The sequence below is a fragment of the Ipomoea nil genome, unplaced genomic scaffold (genome assembly GCF_001879475.1).
Source record: "Ipomoea nil cultivar Tokyo-kokei standard unplaced genomic scaffold, Asagao_1.1 scaffold2484, whole genome shotgun sequence".
NCBI classification, from domain to species: Eukaryota; Viridiplantae; Streptophyta; class Magnoliopsida; order Solanales; family Convolvulaceae; genus Ipomoea; species Ipomoea nil.
Window position 1 is genome coordinate 543,822 of NW_017618912.1, and position 17,270 is coordinate 561,091.

Sequence of the window (17,270 nt, forward strand, 5' to 3'; positions counted from 1 at the left end):
GATACTATTAACTCTGTTACAATGTAGTATCTATTCATACATACTTTCTTAACATATTGAAGCACAAAGAGTCAATACCCCTCACACCGAGATTCGAACCTGAAACCTTTCATTTGAGAAGCCACAGCTATGCTGCTCGACCACAATGAAATAAATATCTATTATGCATTGATTTTGCAACCGACATGAAATCGACGACTCAATTAAGAAAGATCAAAGTGGGTAGATCATTGTACGTACCGGCATTTGGTCATGTCTTTTTTTTTTTTTTTTTTTGAAAACCAAACAATAGAATATATTAACTCAGGTCACCAACAAGAACATTACAGAGGAAGGGAGGAGGATGAAAACTCCACTCCCTACGTTCAGGCATAGAAACAGACTCCCTAGCTAACAAATGGGCAGCTTGATTCGCTGAACGTTTAACAAAACAAGATATCAATATTAGCAAACATACTCATCATATCTTTAATATCCAACAATAACAGATCAAGAGAAGAAACTCTGAACTTTGAATCTAAGCCTTTAACTACGACCCTAGCATCCAATTCAACTTTCACTTTGTCCAACTGCTTCTCCTTTAGCCAACTTAGTGTTTCCCTAATGGCAATGGCTTCAGCTTCCGATGGCGAGAAGACACCCTTCCATGGCATGGATACTCCTCCTATAAAACTTTCGAACTCGTCTTGCAGGATCCATCCCAAGCCCATTCTCCTTCCTACTTTGTCAACAGTAGCATCTATATTTAATTTACACCAGCTTGATGGAGGTCTCTCCCATTTAACAATGAACCTGAGATGATCATTTGGGTAAGAAGTGGCAGGTATATTTGCATCTTTCCAGCTTCTGAGGTTGACTTTTGCTCTCTCCACGATAACTCTTGGGGGGGGGGGGGGGTTGACTTGTTATTCCAGATTTTATCATTCCTTGCCATCCAAATGGACCAACAGATTGCTGCCATAAGAGTTTTCCCTTCCTCATCCAACTTGTTTAGATTTTGGGCAATCTAGTTTGCAAAGTCATCTTGGCCATCCTGTTGATTGACATTCAAAGAGTGTCTCCAACATTCACTCGTCACTTCACATTTCACCAATGCATGAAAAATTGTTTCCACCTCTTTGTGGCAAAGTTAGCACTCTACATGAGAGTCCACTCTCCTCTGCCTTAGTTGATAAGATGTAGGTAGACAAAAGGTACATGCTTGCCACAACAGAACTTTCATTCTCGGTGGGATATGAATACTCCAAATTAATGACCAATTTATCCAATTTTAAGAAATTTCAAAATAGCCATTTTCACTCCATTAAAAATTTTTGCGATCAATTGGTATTTGAATAAATTATTTTACTCACATTTTAAATTAATTCAACATCAAAACTTATTTTATTCCAAATTCCAAAATTTTCGGGTACTTCGCGTACCAAGTTTTAAACCGAGAAATCAATCTGAGTGAAACCGGGAGAATTCAAAAAGACTTTAAACAAGTGTTCATCTAGAAAACTTTTTGAGAAAATTCATTTTCAACCCCAAAGTATTTAAAATAGCATTTCTAGCCCTTGGTCCATGATGCTAGGTGAACCACACCACTCCAAGAAGCATTGCTTGAGAACTTATTCTAGCCAAGTTTTTACCATTTTACCCTCACCCAATCATTTGCCTTTACCTAGGGTTTTGCACCCTATATAAACAACACTATCCAATTGTTATTCTTTGATCTCCAACCTTGCCTCTCCCAAACCTTTGTTTGATAGAAGAAAGAAGCATTGCAGTGGTGAAGGAGGTGGTGTTTGAGTAGAGAGGAGATTGAGATTCATACAAGAAGAAGAAGCTTTAAGAGGTATAACCCCATGGACTCCCTCTTTAATTTTTTGGCTCTGTGAAGCCTCTTTATTGAGTATAAATGAGTAGAAATGATGAGATTTTGTGGTGTTTAAGCTTGGAATGATCTAGTATTTGTCTTTGAAGTGTTGAGAAGGTTTTGGACATGTTTGGAATAATTTTTGCAGGTGGAAATCTCCATCTGGTGCACACACAGTGTGCACCAGATCAGAGCAGCGGCCTTAGCCGCGGCCCATCAGGAGAGCCGGGGCCAACCGGGCCTAGGGCACGGCCCTAAGAGAGGGCTGTTGCCTAGGCCCGGCAATGTAACAGGACACATGGGGCGGCTCATGAGGAGTCCCACCCCAGGTCCCTGAGTATTAATCTGAGGAGTTTTTGTGCAGTGGTCGGGCCCTTGTGGCTCATCTACGTGTCGTTTCGGGTCAGGTGTCACCGGCCCTTGTGGCTCGGTACCTCGGGATCGTCTCGACGCATGTTTTGGCTTTGACTTCGTTGAATTTGGATAAAAAAAAAATGAGTATGTTATGATGAATTTATTGAATGATTTGCTACACAGTATATATATGTTAAGTTCACTGTGTATGAGAAATGCTTGGTTAAGTGATCTGATTTTATTTTTGTATTGAGTAGAGAAGCATGATCATTTGAGAATATGATTTATTATGAAAGCATGACTAAAATGTGATATTTGATCAAAGAGAATTGAAGCATGTTTTGTTGATAGAAATGTATAGAAATTGCTATCTTGCAAACTGAGTATAATATGATATCCTTGAGAATTTCTATGGATTTTTACATGGTTTAGAAGCATGTTATAGAGTATTTTGCATCTCACATGTTTCATATTTCAAAAATGCATAAGGGGCCAACGTGAGCCCAAGTATTACTTTCAAAAAGTTATAAGCATGTGGTATATCATTCTTTGATGCATTGAGAAGTAGTAGAATTGTTGCATGCATGAGAGATATATCTATGTATTATCTATATCGGTGAGGTTTTGGAGGATCCCGTTTGGACTATATCCTCTTGGATGATTTTATGGACATTGCGGTCCCAGTATATGTAACATTGCGTATTCCCACGTTACGAGGTTGGAAACTGCCCGCCAGGCTTGGAATCCTGGTCAGGGGGTGTGCACACTAAAAGTTCGATATCTGATTCCACAGAGTTAGAGCATAGAACCAAGAGAGTGGTTCGGTGGACGAGCAGAGTATTAGGTCGGCTAGACGCCGTGCCCAGATAGGTTCATTCACACTATGATGAAGTTCCTACCTCGTCCATTTAAAGAGAAAGTATGAGTCTTGAGACTCTAAAAGAGAAAGAACGAGTCATTGCGACTCTAAGAAAGAAAGAAATGAGTCATTGCGACTCTAAAAAAAGAAAGAAAGCAAGTCATTTATGACTCAATGAGACCTCCACAGAAAGTACTCTATTTTTTTCACAATGTGTGTATGAGTATATATTTATAGTATTGCACGAGATTGCATATGAGTATAGTATTGCACGAGATTGCATATGAGTATAGTATTGCACGAGATTGCATATGAGTATAGTATTGCACCAGATTGCATACGAGTATAGTATTGCCCATGATTGCATATGATTATATTTATAGTATTGCACGAGATTGCATATGAGCATAAGTATAGTTTTGCACGAGATTGCATATGAGCATGTTTATAGTATTGCACGAGATTACATATGACTATAGTATTGCACAAGATTGCATTTGAGTAGAATATCGTATGAGATTGTATAATGAGAATGTTGATTCAAGAATGTTTATCGAGCATGATTGTTTAGTTACATTTGAAGCCTTGTATATCCAGTTTATGTGATGAGAATTTGAGAGCATGAGAATACCTATTGTATGGTTTATTAGCATGACACTATTTGTAAGCAGGACTTGCTTGTTAAGTTTGTTGTGAAGTTTACATGTTGAAGTATCTAAGTTGTTAAGTCTTATATCTCGAAGCATGTCTGTTGATATTATAGGTTGCAAGCATCTAGAAAGTATGTGATACGACTAAAGCTGTCTATGAGATGAGTTTGCTGTATACGAGTGAAATCAAATGTTTTCAAAGTATATTCTATAGTACTTTACAGGGTTGAGTGTGGTTATACTTAGCTTCGTGCTAACGGGTGCTTTCCTATTTGTCTATGTGTTGCTTGTAAAACCCCTTTCAGGTGGGCCCAGCAATGAGAAGTGATCGAGTTAGACTAGTCTATTAGATTGAGATGTCTAAACTCTTATTGATTTATTTATGTCATTATCCATCGGATGTTAGACTTGTGATGTTTTGTTGACGTTGATGATGTAGATTTTTGGGGTGACTTTTTCCCCCTTATGACTTTCAGTAATTAATATGGATGTTAGATATTTATATTATTTCTAGTTCAACCCCCCCTCCCCTAGCCTGCGCAATCACCACGGAGTGGTGGTTGCGGCGGTGACATTCCATCTTGTTATCCTTTTTACTTATTTATTCCGCTGCTTAGCTTATGATAGTTGTGGTTTAGATTTGTGAATAAGAGTTAGAAAAGTGGGGTGTTACAAATTGGTATCAGAGCGGTACGAACCGCGGGAGACTTAAGAAGTTTGACTCTTAGGATTAAGTATGAGAACTCTAAGTGGAAAGCCTAGGAAAGACCGAATAGGAAATGATCTCTAAGTTGAAATCCTGAGTAGGATGAGTTAAGAAAATGAACTTGAGTGAAATCCTAGGAAGGATGAGATTAGGGAAAGAACCCTAAGTGATGAATTAAGAAGAGAAAGCCTCAAGTTCAGTGGTTAAGTGTGAGATTCGATGATAAAAAAGCTCTAAGTATAAAAAAGGGACGCGGTGAGGTCATGAGTTTCCTTGTCTTGTTGTTAATTGCTTATGTGATTTACCTATGTGCTTGTTATGCTTTTGTTATCTGTTGTGAGCAAAGTAGAGAAGTTAAAAGTGAGAAGTTGAAAGAGAAAAACCAAGAGTTTGAAAGTTAAAAGCATAGAAGAGAAGTTTGTCTTTGTTAAGTTGTTAAAATAGATGAGAAGAAATGCCTTTGTTTGCTTTGTGTGCCTTGCTTGTTGCGAGCCTTGTCTCAAGAATAGAGAAGTTAGAATCAGCTAACCTTTAGTTGTGCTAACAAGAATGATCTGTTCTGGTCATGTTCAAAGGACATCGCGATGCCGCCGCGAAGAGTTAGAGAGGAATCTCCTCGCTCCACAGGACCTGGAGCGTCATCATCTACAGACTTGACCGAGAGCCTGCGCCAGCTCACCCAGTTGACTCAGACCATAGGAGCTGCCGTACTCAATGGGAATAACGGTGGCGGTGATGTGTCTAGGAAGATCACGGGACGCAATCCACCGTGCTACTTGGGTCAGGAGGATCCGGAAGTTCTCGAGAGTTGGATCCGCACGTTTGACAAGCTGCTTGATGTGGTAGGATGCCCAGAGGATAAGCAAGTAGAGGCTGCTGTATACTATCTACAGGGAGAGGCCGATCACTGGTGGGTCACGGAAGGACCGACTGTTCAGGCGAGAGAGGGGTTTGACTGGGAGATGTTCAAGATGGTGTTGAGGGAGAGGTTCTATCTGGAGCATGTCAAGGCTGCCAAGTATGAGGAGTTTCTGCATCTCGAGCAAGGAAGCTCGACTGTCCAGGAGTGTCATGCCCGCTTTGTGGCACTATCTCGATTCGCTCCTACCTTGGCACCTGATGAGGCGAGTAGGGCTCGCAAGTTTATCTGAGGGTTGCACTATGATGCTCAGAAGTCTTTCTCCGCGGCGAGATTTGCTACTTTGACTGAAGCCTATGATGCAGCTGCTGGTTACTCTAGGCTTCAACAGTTGCACCGAGATGCCATGCAGGGAATGAAGAAAAAGAATGAGGGTGTGGATTCACATTTGAACAAGGGGCACAGGTTCAATCCGACGAGCAGGTTTGACAACCGAGGCCGGGAAAGGAGGAATATGACTATGAGACAGGGAGTTGGAGCCGGAGGACCACCGAGTGAGAGGGTTTCGGTATGCCCGAGATGTGGCAAGGACCATCCTAGGACCACTTGTGGAGCATTGCGCGTGGTTTGCTTCCAATGTGGGAAATCGGGACATAGAGCTGCTACTTGTCGTTCTCCGAGGACTGAGGGATCTCATGGTACGATCCCGAGCCAGCCACCCAGAGGTCCGATCAATCAGGCGCCGAATCAAACTATGGGACGTGGTTACCCACCGAAAGGAGGTCCGCACAAGAATGGGAATCATGGACGAGGTGGAGCGCAGCAAGGACGTACCAGAGGAGCTGGACCAGGGAGGATCATGGTCATGGGACAAACTCAGGCTGGAGGCCAATCTTGAGAAAGGTAACACTCTAATTGGGAATGAGTGTGTTGATTCTTGCATGAGTGCTTAATTGAATGTGTATGTTTGAGAAAATTGTTGGAAGTTGTTAAGAGATGTGTGTAACACCCCACTTTTCTAACTCTTAATTACATCTCTAAACAGTCATTAACATAAACTATGCAGTGGAAAACTAGAGGATAAGTAGTGGGAGTGTCACCGCCACAATCACCATTCTTTGGTGATTGCACAGGCTAAAAGGGGTAAAACTACAAATAAGATTAAGTCTGAGTACTAGAAATAAATCACTACAAGAAAAATGCACATAGACAACACTAGAAAGACAACAGTTTTTAAGAAAAGTGTTGTCTTTTGTATAAAAGACAACAGTTTGGTCCAAAACCGTTGTCTTTGATGCAACACTTTTGTCAAAGACAACGGTTTTTACTTAACCGTTGTTATAAGTGTGTTGTCTTTGTGCATTTTGTGAAAAGACAACACCACAACGACAACGTTGTCTATGTGCGTTTTTTTTTAAATAAGACAAGGGTTTTTTAACTGTTGTCGTTGATGTGTTGTATTTAAGCGCATTGGAATACACAACACTAGAAAGACAACGGTTGTTTAAAACCGTTGTCTTTGTGCGCTCTTTTAAAAAAAAAAAAAAAAGACAACGATTTTATTTAACCGTTGTCGTTGGTGTGTTGTCGTTAAGCGCACTCGAATACACAACACTAAAACGACAACGGTTTTATATAACCGTTATCGTTGCGCGTTCTTTATTTGTTTAAGACAACGGTTTTATTTAACCGTTGTCTTTAGTATGTTGTCTTTAAGCGTATTTGAATACACAACACTACAAAGACAACGGTTTTAAAAAACTGTTGTCTTTGCGCATCATTATTTAACAGGTATATAAAATAAAAACAAGGATGTTAACAAGAGTCGAACCTATGACCATAAACTTAACAAGTAAACAGTTTAACCAACTAAGCAACACAAACACTTATGTATTCAAGCGCAACATCTAGTATATTACCAGTTTGCTTATGTGTTGTCTTTGAGAACCAAGACAATGATTGTATAAAATAGGTTAAGAATGCCACCACGAAGGACAAAACCCAAGACCTTTAACATAACAAACAAAGCTAAATCCACCAAACCACACCAACTCTTGTATACTAAAGTGTTACACCTTATATTTTACCTATAATTTAACAAAGAAAGAATACAATTCAAAAGTTAATTTAATAGTTCTATTTTCGTTCATATTTAAATATAAAATTATTCACCAAAATTTCAAAGTAAATTCATTAAAGTTTTATTTTCAATTATATTACAATTAAGACCAATCTATGAATTCAAAAAAATAATAATAATAATTATCAAGTATAAAAAACAATATAGGGTGGTGTTCATAATGGTGCGGTATGATGTGTAGGGGTTAAGGGCGGTATGATAAGGGCCGGGGTTGGTAATCAACTCTTCCGGCTAGCGCATGACTAACAAGGTTAGCTATATGTTGGTAATCTACCCTTCCGGCTAGCGCGTGACTAACAAGGTTAGCTATATGTTGGTAATCGACCCTTCCGACTAGCGAATGACTAACAAGGTTAGCTGTGTTGATAATCGACCCTTCTGGCTAGCGCATGACTAACAAGGTTAGCTATATGTTGGTAATCGACCCTTCCGGCATGCCTAGGACACGTTGAGAATTGATATGAAAGAGTAGTTGATCGATGCCGTACAGTTAGCTATATCCCATTTCTTTTGCCGCGATCTTAATTAGCTCTATGTTCATAATTACCAAACTATATATTCATAATTTTTGAATTGAAATGCATATTAATAATGATTGAATAAATATGATCTATATTCACAATTACAGAACTTTATGTTTATAATTTGCGATGTTCATATTCCCAAGTGTTGATAACTATACAGTTTAGAAATTATGAATCAACAATACAGAAATTATGAATCTGCAGTATAGGAATTATGATTTTACTGTATAGAAATTATTAATCTATACAACTGTATTTAAATTAAAAATGAGTAAATACCCAAAATGGTCCCTCGACTATAGCTAAATTCACAAATTGGTCCTCGACTTTCAATTTCAACCAATTAATAAGTCTTAACTTTGTAATTTTAACATGATTTGATCCTCCGTTTATTTGACCGTTTGTTGACTATTATTTTTGAGGATATATATGTAATTTCATGGTCCATCGTCGGTTTTTTAAGATTTCGGTTGCATTTTCAGACCGCACTCTAGTTGAGTTCGTACCAGAGCGAAGAAGACGACGTGTTTCCGAAATGGTGCAATGTCATCCTGGAGGCCTCCATGTGCTCCGACGAGAGCTGCAGGTTCTTCTAGAGATCGTCGATTACGGCGCAGACGCCAGCGATGATGCAGAATTGCGGCGAATGATGTAGAATCGTGAAATTACATATATATCCTCAAAGATCACGGCCAACAAATTGTCAAATACACAGATGACCAAATTGTGTTAAAATTGCAAAGTTAAGGACTTAATTGGTTCAAATTGAAAGTCGATGACCAATTTGTGAATTTAGCTATAGTCGAGGGACCATTTTGGGTATTTACTCATTAGAAATATACTATATATAAATTATGAATCTACATTATAGAAATCTATGAATCTCGTGTTCTGTACCTATATACCCGGTACTATTTTAATTGACCGGATGTAGCGACCCGGGTAATTAAACTAATATTTTGTTACGAAATTTCCCTCTAAGCTAAGATAAAATTTCCCTCTAAGGCAAAATTTCCCTCTAAGAAAAAATTGGGAATGAAATTTTTGTCTTCCCTCTAAGACAAAATTGCGCACAGACAACTCGATCAGATCAGACAACGTAACTCGTTCAGACCGCAACTCGATTAGACAACGTTACTCCGCCGACCGCCACTCTCGGCAGTGAGAGGTTCCGCCGACCGCAGTCAGAGTGCTCTTCGCAGTCGCCGTCGCTGAGCCCACGTCGCCGTCGACAACACAGAAGCTCTCTGCAGTCGCCGTCGCTAAGCCCACGTCGCCGTCGACAACACAGAAGCTCTCCGCAGTCAGCTGCGCCGCCGTCTCCCCACAGCGTCGCTCTCAACCTGCACCTCTTCCCTCCTCTACCGCCATCTCCTCCTCCCTAATCTTCCACGGTTGGATTCCCCATCACAATCCTACAGGTTAGTCCTAAACCCTAGATTAATTGTTGGATTATTAGGTTGTGAATTTTCTTATTCCCTAAATTAATTGTTGGATTGTTAGGCTGTGAATGTTCTTAAATCCTAGATTAATTTTGACACCATTAGGTTGTGAATGCTCTTAAACCCCAGATTAATTTTGACACCAAATATGCAAGAAGGACGATACACTAAGGGAGGTAGAGATGTATACAATTTCTATGCACTCTAAGTTCGAATTTAGATGTGTCAACTGCGTCCTCAGCTTGGGAGCTTGTATATACACAAAAGTGTGGTTCACTCTTAGGCAAACTTCACGCCCACCATTGCATAACAATGCCAATAGCCAAAGTCTGAGGATTTGCTTAAACTCAGTAGTTTAGTTTAGTTTAGTTTTTTTTTTTTAAATTCTTATTACTGGAATTATATCACGAATTATAAAAATTGAGTGTTTATTGTTATAATTATTGAGTTTATAATTAATTATTAAGTTTAGCATAAACAATCCTAACCTTATTTTTAAGTGGTCTTTTTGAGAGTTTATTTTTTGAGTCTCTTAAGTTTATCATTTTTTTATTCTATTCTGTTCACAATTTCTAAAAAGAAAAATAGAAGAAGGAAAAATGTAGTAGTGAAGATTACTGTTAAGCCATAGGCCATAGCCACAAAAGATCAAAATGTCACCACCAAAGATCAAATTTTTATTTCTGGCAACTCTGCTCACAATCTCTTCTTACGCATGAACTTCTTAATATTGTTTACCAGCTTTTCAACATGGAGTATGAATATGCTTTTCACCTATTTGTGAGATGCTCTATAGCCAGAATCTGTGAGATGCTCTAGTTTACATGACTTTATTTTTTGTTTTCAATGCTAAGACATGTAGTTTTCCATTAACCATGTGTTAGGAAATCAATATAATAAATTATTAGGACAACATATTATTTTCAGTTTTGTGACTTTTTTCCATCAATAGATTATTTTTCAGAGTATAACTGTGATATTTGATTCTTTTGGCATTGTATTCGAGTTGTTTATTTGTCTTGTTACTTGATTATTTTTAAGCGACATGAATTTATTTTTCTTGTCACTTGACTATTTTGTAGCATTGGTGTATAAATAAACAATGGACGAAGAATGGATGTCAAAAGATAGATTATGTTATGAATATGAGGGAAGTTATATAACTTGAAGGCAAAATACAGTTGGAGCGACGCAAGTTTTACGGACCTTCTAGATTTGTTTGCAAAAATGCTTCTAACTGACAACGTATTGCCTTCTTCTTTATATGAGGCAAAGAGAAGCTTTGTTGCATTAGAAATGGACTATGAGAAAATACATGCGTGTCCAAATGACTGTATCTTATATCGGAAGGAGAATGCAAACTGTACTAATTGCCCTACTTGTGGAACTTCAAGTGGAAGATAGGCAAGAATTCTAAGATATCCATAGGAGTTCCTGCAAAGGTGTTATGGTACTTTCCACCTATACCAAGATTTCAAAGAATGTTTCGGAACAAGGACATATCTAAGGAGTTAACTTGGCATATTGATAATAAAGTTTGTGATGGTTACTTACGTCATCCAGCTGATGCACCTTGTTGGAGAACAGTAGATGATATGTGGCCAGATTTTGCTAATGAGCCAAGAAATTTTAGATTGGCTTTATCTACAGACGGGATAAATCCTCATAGTGTAATGAATTCTACATATAGTAGTTGCCCAGTCATCATGATTACATACAATCTACATATAGATACTTCATCAACGACGAGCACTCGAGGTCGTACCCAAATGCATAAGCTTGCTATGCAAAGGGTACAAGGAGTGAGGAAAGAGGTACAATTCAATGCTTTAGTACAACCGATTGGAGAAAGTGCTTCAGAATTGCAAAGTTACATTGGTGCCCTTGCAAGAGAAAAGGTCAAGTTGAATTTTAAGACATGGAAACATGTGGCACAAGATATTAAAGATAAGATATGGGACGCTGTTAATGTAAGCAAATTCTCATTCTTTTACTTGTATTAATTGTGATATTTAACATATTAGTCTTTTAATTCTAACAAAATTTGTTCTATGTAGTTGAGCTTCATTGTTCCTGCACAATTCAAGAAAAATTGCTTGAGCTCAGCAAATGACAAATGGCGGCAATATAAAACACAACTCACAAATAAATTTATTTATTCAAGACTGAATGATGAAGAAAACTTGCATAAACCACCCGCAGGATATGGTATTATGGGAGATGAATGGACTCAATTTGTGATTACCCGCATGTCCGAAGACTTCAAGGTAACCTCAAAATTATCTAAGCATAGTTGACAACTACTACCGTTCTTTAATTTGTTTAAAATATACATTTTCCTTCTCCAATGATGTATTATATTTTAATTTGTAACTGTTCAGTTGACACTTGGACTTGTGTGCATAAATGAACTTTTAAACATACAAAATGCAACTTGCAACTGGGATGCTCTATATGCATATGATCACATGTTTTGATTGCTAATATGTTACTGGATATACGTTGTTCTTTTTTACTTTCTTTTCTTGAACTGTAGATGTTTTGGAGTATTTGCTAAAGTTGTCATAACTCATTGGGAAATATGTAATGCATTATTACTTGTTAAAAAGTTTTGAAGTGCTAAATCTTTATTGAATAATTAAGGAGTTGAAAAATTTTGAAATTACATTTTTGGATTAATTCTCAACTTCTTTTCCCCCATTTCTGTACCCATCAGATGCAATAAGAAAGATAGAAGCTGCTCTTTCTGAGTGCAAATGGTAGTTTTTGTATACAGCAAAAAGATTTATGTGCGCAGACTTTTGCTGCTGTTCTACTTATAGCTAGAAAAATTGTTAATTATAGGAAGAACCCCAACCAAATTGGTCAGGTTGTTAACTATGTAACCACATGATTACAAGTTCAACTCGAGTTACCTATTGACCTTCTGTCAAAGGCCATGAAATACTATACTATACATAAACATTCAGCTCTCTGATAGATGTTTTCATATATATATGAAATTATAGCTAGGAAACAATTTAATTTTAAGCATGTGCTTTCTTCTTGTGGAACATAATCTTCAGGCTTTGTTTCAAGATATCAACTTCTCTTTCCCTTATCAATTCCTGTTGCTCCAATAATGCAATTTTTGCTTCTAATACTTCAATGCATTCTTCCTTGGCTCTCAGCTTCTCTTCCACTCCTCCTCCTTCTTCCTTCCAACATAGCCCTCCTCCTGCCAAAATCAAAATTATCAAAATTACTAGTTTGATAGATTAATGTGAACGGCCTCGCCTATTGGTCTTTTTGGTTTGAACTCGTTAGCTATGAATTATGCCAACTTAAGCTGGTTTACTTCCATAAATTGTGGTCCTTTAATTTGCCAGCTAAGGTATAAAAAAATTATAAAAATTAAGGGGTGCAAGTACATACCTGAATTAGGAGTGCAAGTACATACCTCAATAATTTATAAGAAAACAAATTATTGAAAAATTTCTCCCATTAGTAACTGCACTTTGTATTTCCTAATTCCTCATTTGCCACTGTGTTTTGGGTAAAAACCTTGTATATTTATCCTAGGCTGATTTTGAGGGCTAAATCTGGGACCTTATTTAAAACCCTATTATAGTGAGAATTTTAACCAAAACAAACATGTTTTATTCTCCTATGTTTGACAACTAGCATGTTGCTGTATAGTATATAATGTTGGCCTAATTTTAAGTTTACATGGAATGTTGATGTCCTTTTGCAATAGTATTATACCTACACGTTGAATGCCAGAACACATCTTAATAATAGCAGCCTTCCCAAGTTAAACACCTGCACAGAAGCAACTATTCATCCAAAATTCTACACTAGCAGAGACTACACTTCAATGTATTAATGCTGAAACGAGAGAAAAATTACACAAGAAGTCTCTAATAAAGATTATAGTATCCTTCAATATAGTAACATCCATAATTGATATTTAAATTAAAGAATTTGCAAAATTTTACTGCAATATAGTTCTCCTTGTTGGTTTGATGTTGCACTTCAATGTAGTATCGTTCAAGAAGTCTTAATTTTATCTTAATGTATGGTGCTATGGCAGAAATATAATGTGAAGTTTTAATTTGATCATGTTTGTCTTAGAAACTAAGCGAGCTACAAAAGTTACGAAGAAAGAAAAACCTTTATCCACATAGGCTTGCTCGTAAAGGATATGCACGTCTTGCTAGTGAAATTGTAAGTAATTATTATTTCACTTTCACTATTATTAACTTAAACTCATTTTCACCCTAAGTTTGACATTTATAAATCTTCTTGCCTGTAGTCAAAGAATTGTGTGATGATGACGAAGTTAATAGAGCTATACTGTGGAAGAAAGGGAGAACTAGTAAGCAAGGAAAAATACAAGGAGATGTTTTGAAGACAAAATTTAAAAAGATTGTAAGCAAAACATTTACTGGTATTATCCTCTTTATGTATTTCTAAAGATTGTGGTTATATCATGGTCATTTGTCATGCATTACAGGATGAATATATTCAGCAAAAGCAAGATGGTTTGTTGCAACTTCAAGGACCAAATGAGGACATCCTGACACAGGCTCTTGAATCTAAGGAGCATGGAGGTCGGGTGAGGGCTATAGGGGGACATGTCAATCCCTCAACATATTTCAGAATGGGTAGAGGGGTGATGCATGCTCATGAGAAAAATGTTCTTCTAAGCCGACAAGCCAAAGTTGAAGACAGAGTAGCAAAGTTAGAAAATATGGTACTTCAAAATGTTGGCTGTAATATTCAGATTGAAGCATAAGGCATTTGTACTGCAAAGGATGCAAAGGGTGCGAAGAAAAGTGAAGAAGAAATTGGTGATATTCAACAAAAATTGGATTTTGAGGAGGATGATGATGAGCTGCAATTTATTGACCAAGAAGATGTCTTGGAGGTAAATTTTACTTAGTATGTATATAATAAACATGCCTTTCTTAGTCTATTTGCAAATTAGAAACCATCTAAGAAGAAAGCGGGCAAGGAAGTCAAAAAGCTTGAGTTGAACTCCTCAAGTATGCCTAAGTCATTATGGCTACTTTACTGTTATTACAAGCGTGCACTTGGGAATGGAGAGAGTTTACAAATATTGCTAGATAATAATGTCTTCGGGGGGAAGAATGTACTCTCTTTGTGCACGACGAAGATGTGACTCCTTTTTGTCGATTGATGCCAATATCGTACACGTGTATTGCTGTGTACATATGGTATGATTTAATATATATTTCGAGTCAAATTGATAACTTATCACTTCTATGCTTTGTTATTCTAATTCAGTTTCCATTCCAATGTTAGGTATTTGTATAAAAAGATGATGGAAGAGAACAAGTTTGAGAAATTCATATTTATGCAGCCGTGTCATGTAGGGCATGTGCCAACGAAAAGAACAGATAAAAATTTTCTAGATCAATAGTTGGAAAGCAGGGCACGAGCTTTAGCAACCAGACTGATGGACAATCCAAGTAATGCAACACTTTTGGTGCCATGTAATATTGGGTAAGAATGGTTACAATTATACTTTCAATTGCATATTATTTTGTGTTGATGTAATTTAATTATGTGTTTGTGCATAGTTTCCATTGGATTCTGACAGTTATCAACGTCAATAAGGATATTGTTTATTTGTGGGACCCTCTTAGTCATCGCATTCGCGATGATGATTGGAAGCATGTTGTAGAAATGTAAGTTTTTTTAAAAAAATTTCTTTCAATTTATATCAGTATGATTATTACATTATCTGAATAATCAACAAAATATATATATATATATATATATATATATATATATATATATATATATATATGAAGGGCTATTAAAATGGTTCATGCGTCCTCTTCGAATTGAAATAAAGGACGAAGTAAAACTGCTTGGGAAATTGTCAAGATAATTTAATATTTTTAACTAATTAGATATAAGTGTTTGTATATAGACAAATAATGCAAATATTATTTAACATTTGTAAGCTCCTTGTCAACCGGATAGTAACCAATGCGATTTCTATGTCATGGCTTACATGAAAACTTTAATTGAGAACATGCCAGACATTGAAGATAAAAATTATGTTCAAACACTGGTAATACATTAGTCTATTATGCTTTCCATTAATTAGTCTATTTTGTTACTCTTATTTCTATTTTTAGTGATGTCTATGCGTATTAATAAGAGCTGAGAGTTGGGTTCCTTGTTTATTTTTTGATATTTATACTGGTTTGTGCTGTGTATTAGATATTCCTTCATGTATTTTCCCAGATGTTTTTCTTGTATATGGGTAGGAAAGAAGTTGACTGTGACTCTAGAGTCTAGATGCATCCAACTTTGGATGTTATTTGCAGCTTAGGGATTGACTATCAGTACAGAGCTTGAGAATATACATCTTATAGTGTGTTGGAGCTTATTTTGAATTCTATTTTGCAATTCAAAATGTGGGCTTATTTTGTGAAGAGTCTCTAGCTTTGTTCTCTCTGTGGTAGTTAAACCTTTGCTGCTTACACTAGTAGCTGAGCATTTTTCCTCCTGCTAAATATGGCAAATTAACATTGTACCACGAGTTACTTTCAAAAAAAAACAAAAAAAAAACATTGTACCATGAGTGATTGCCCGAATTCGCATAACCCTGCTACCAATCAATCAAGTAAATGTGAAAACTACATTGATGTCTAATGTTCATGCCCATCCTCAGCTTTGTTTACATCAAACGATATGGTACTGCCATTCAGATATGGCATATGCATGAAGTACTAAAAAACTATGAGAGTTGTTGTGTACTATTTGTATGGTTAACAATATATGTTAATAATGTCATAACTCTATAATAATTGATTCACATTCTTTCAAAATTCCTTTGGGATTGTAAAATTATTGCTGTTTCATATCAATGTTCATTTATGTTTGTTAACTGGTATTTTTGAGCTTAGATTTTACTTCTGATGGAAATTCTACTTAATATGGTATCAATTTATCTTCATATGGATCTAGGATAGCATTCTAGACTTCATATTGATGGTTAATTTTGTTTAGCTAAATAAAATGTTACGTTAATACCTTGTGGTTTGATTTGTACTCCGATTATTCTAAGCTTTGGAATGGAAAGCTAGTTTATTAGGTAAAGTGCTGCATGTCATCCATGCTCTAACAGAGAGTAGGTTGTTTGTTATTTCTTATAATAATATTTTGCATGTTTTTTAAGTATCTGTTAATCTTTTTGTTGTTGTCATGGTCTTGTCAAAAATCATATAATTATTTTGCAAATTTATTTTATCTATACTAATTTATTTACTCACTATTTACATGTAGTTCCAACAAGTTGATTATGACAAAGCGGTTATTGATCTGGTGCGTTCAGAATGGGCCGATATTCTATCAAGTTATATAAAGTAGGTATGATTTGACGTTGTGATCATTTAGACTTAGATCGTGGATCGGAATTGTTTTTTGTAGTATTATGACTTGGATGATGATTTGATTAGAATTGGTCATGCTCAGTATTTAGACTTGTTATTATGAACCTTGCTTAGATTGGGCAATGTAACTGCACTTGGCCATGGTGAATGGATAAATTGTTTTTTTTTTTTATATGATTAAAATTTAAGCAGGTTAAAAACGGGTTGAGACAACAGTTAAAAGTTGTCTATTTTACAATAGACAACAGTTTGAAACTGTTGTCTTTTCTACAAAAGACAACAGTTTATGGGTGTGACTTTTAACAACAGCGATTTCAACAACACACAATAGACAACAGTTTATAACTGTTGTCTTTTAAATAAAAGACAACAGTTAAAAATCATTTTCTATGTGCATCACTTTTAACAACACCGGTTTCAACAACATTGAATTGACAACGGGTCAAAAACCATTGTCTTTGGAAGA

General features: G+C 36.5%; 1 protein-coding gene and 1 pseudogene across 1 annotated transcript; both read left to right on the forward strand.

The window, feature by feature from the left end:
* The first annotated feature begins 5,011 nt into the window (after nucleotides 1-5,011).
* On the forward strand, nucleotides 5,012-6,184 carry LOC109153454. The gene is made up of 2 exons (XM_019301324.1): nucleotides 5,012-5,551; nucleotides 5,600-6,184. Exons 1-2 carry the CDS (start codon nucleotides 5,012-5,014, stop codon nucleotides 6,182-6,184), a joined length of 1,125 nt encoding a protein of 374 aa, XP_019156869.1.
* Nucleotides 6,185-10,619: 4,435 nt separating this feature from the next.
* LOC109153455 lies at nucleotides 10,620-16,781 on the forward strand (annotated as a pseudogene).
* The last annotated feature ends 489 nt before the right edge of the window (nucleotides 16,782-17,270 follow it).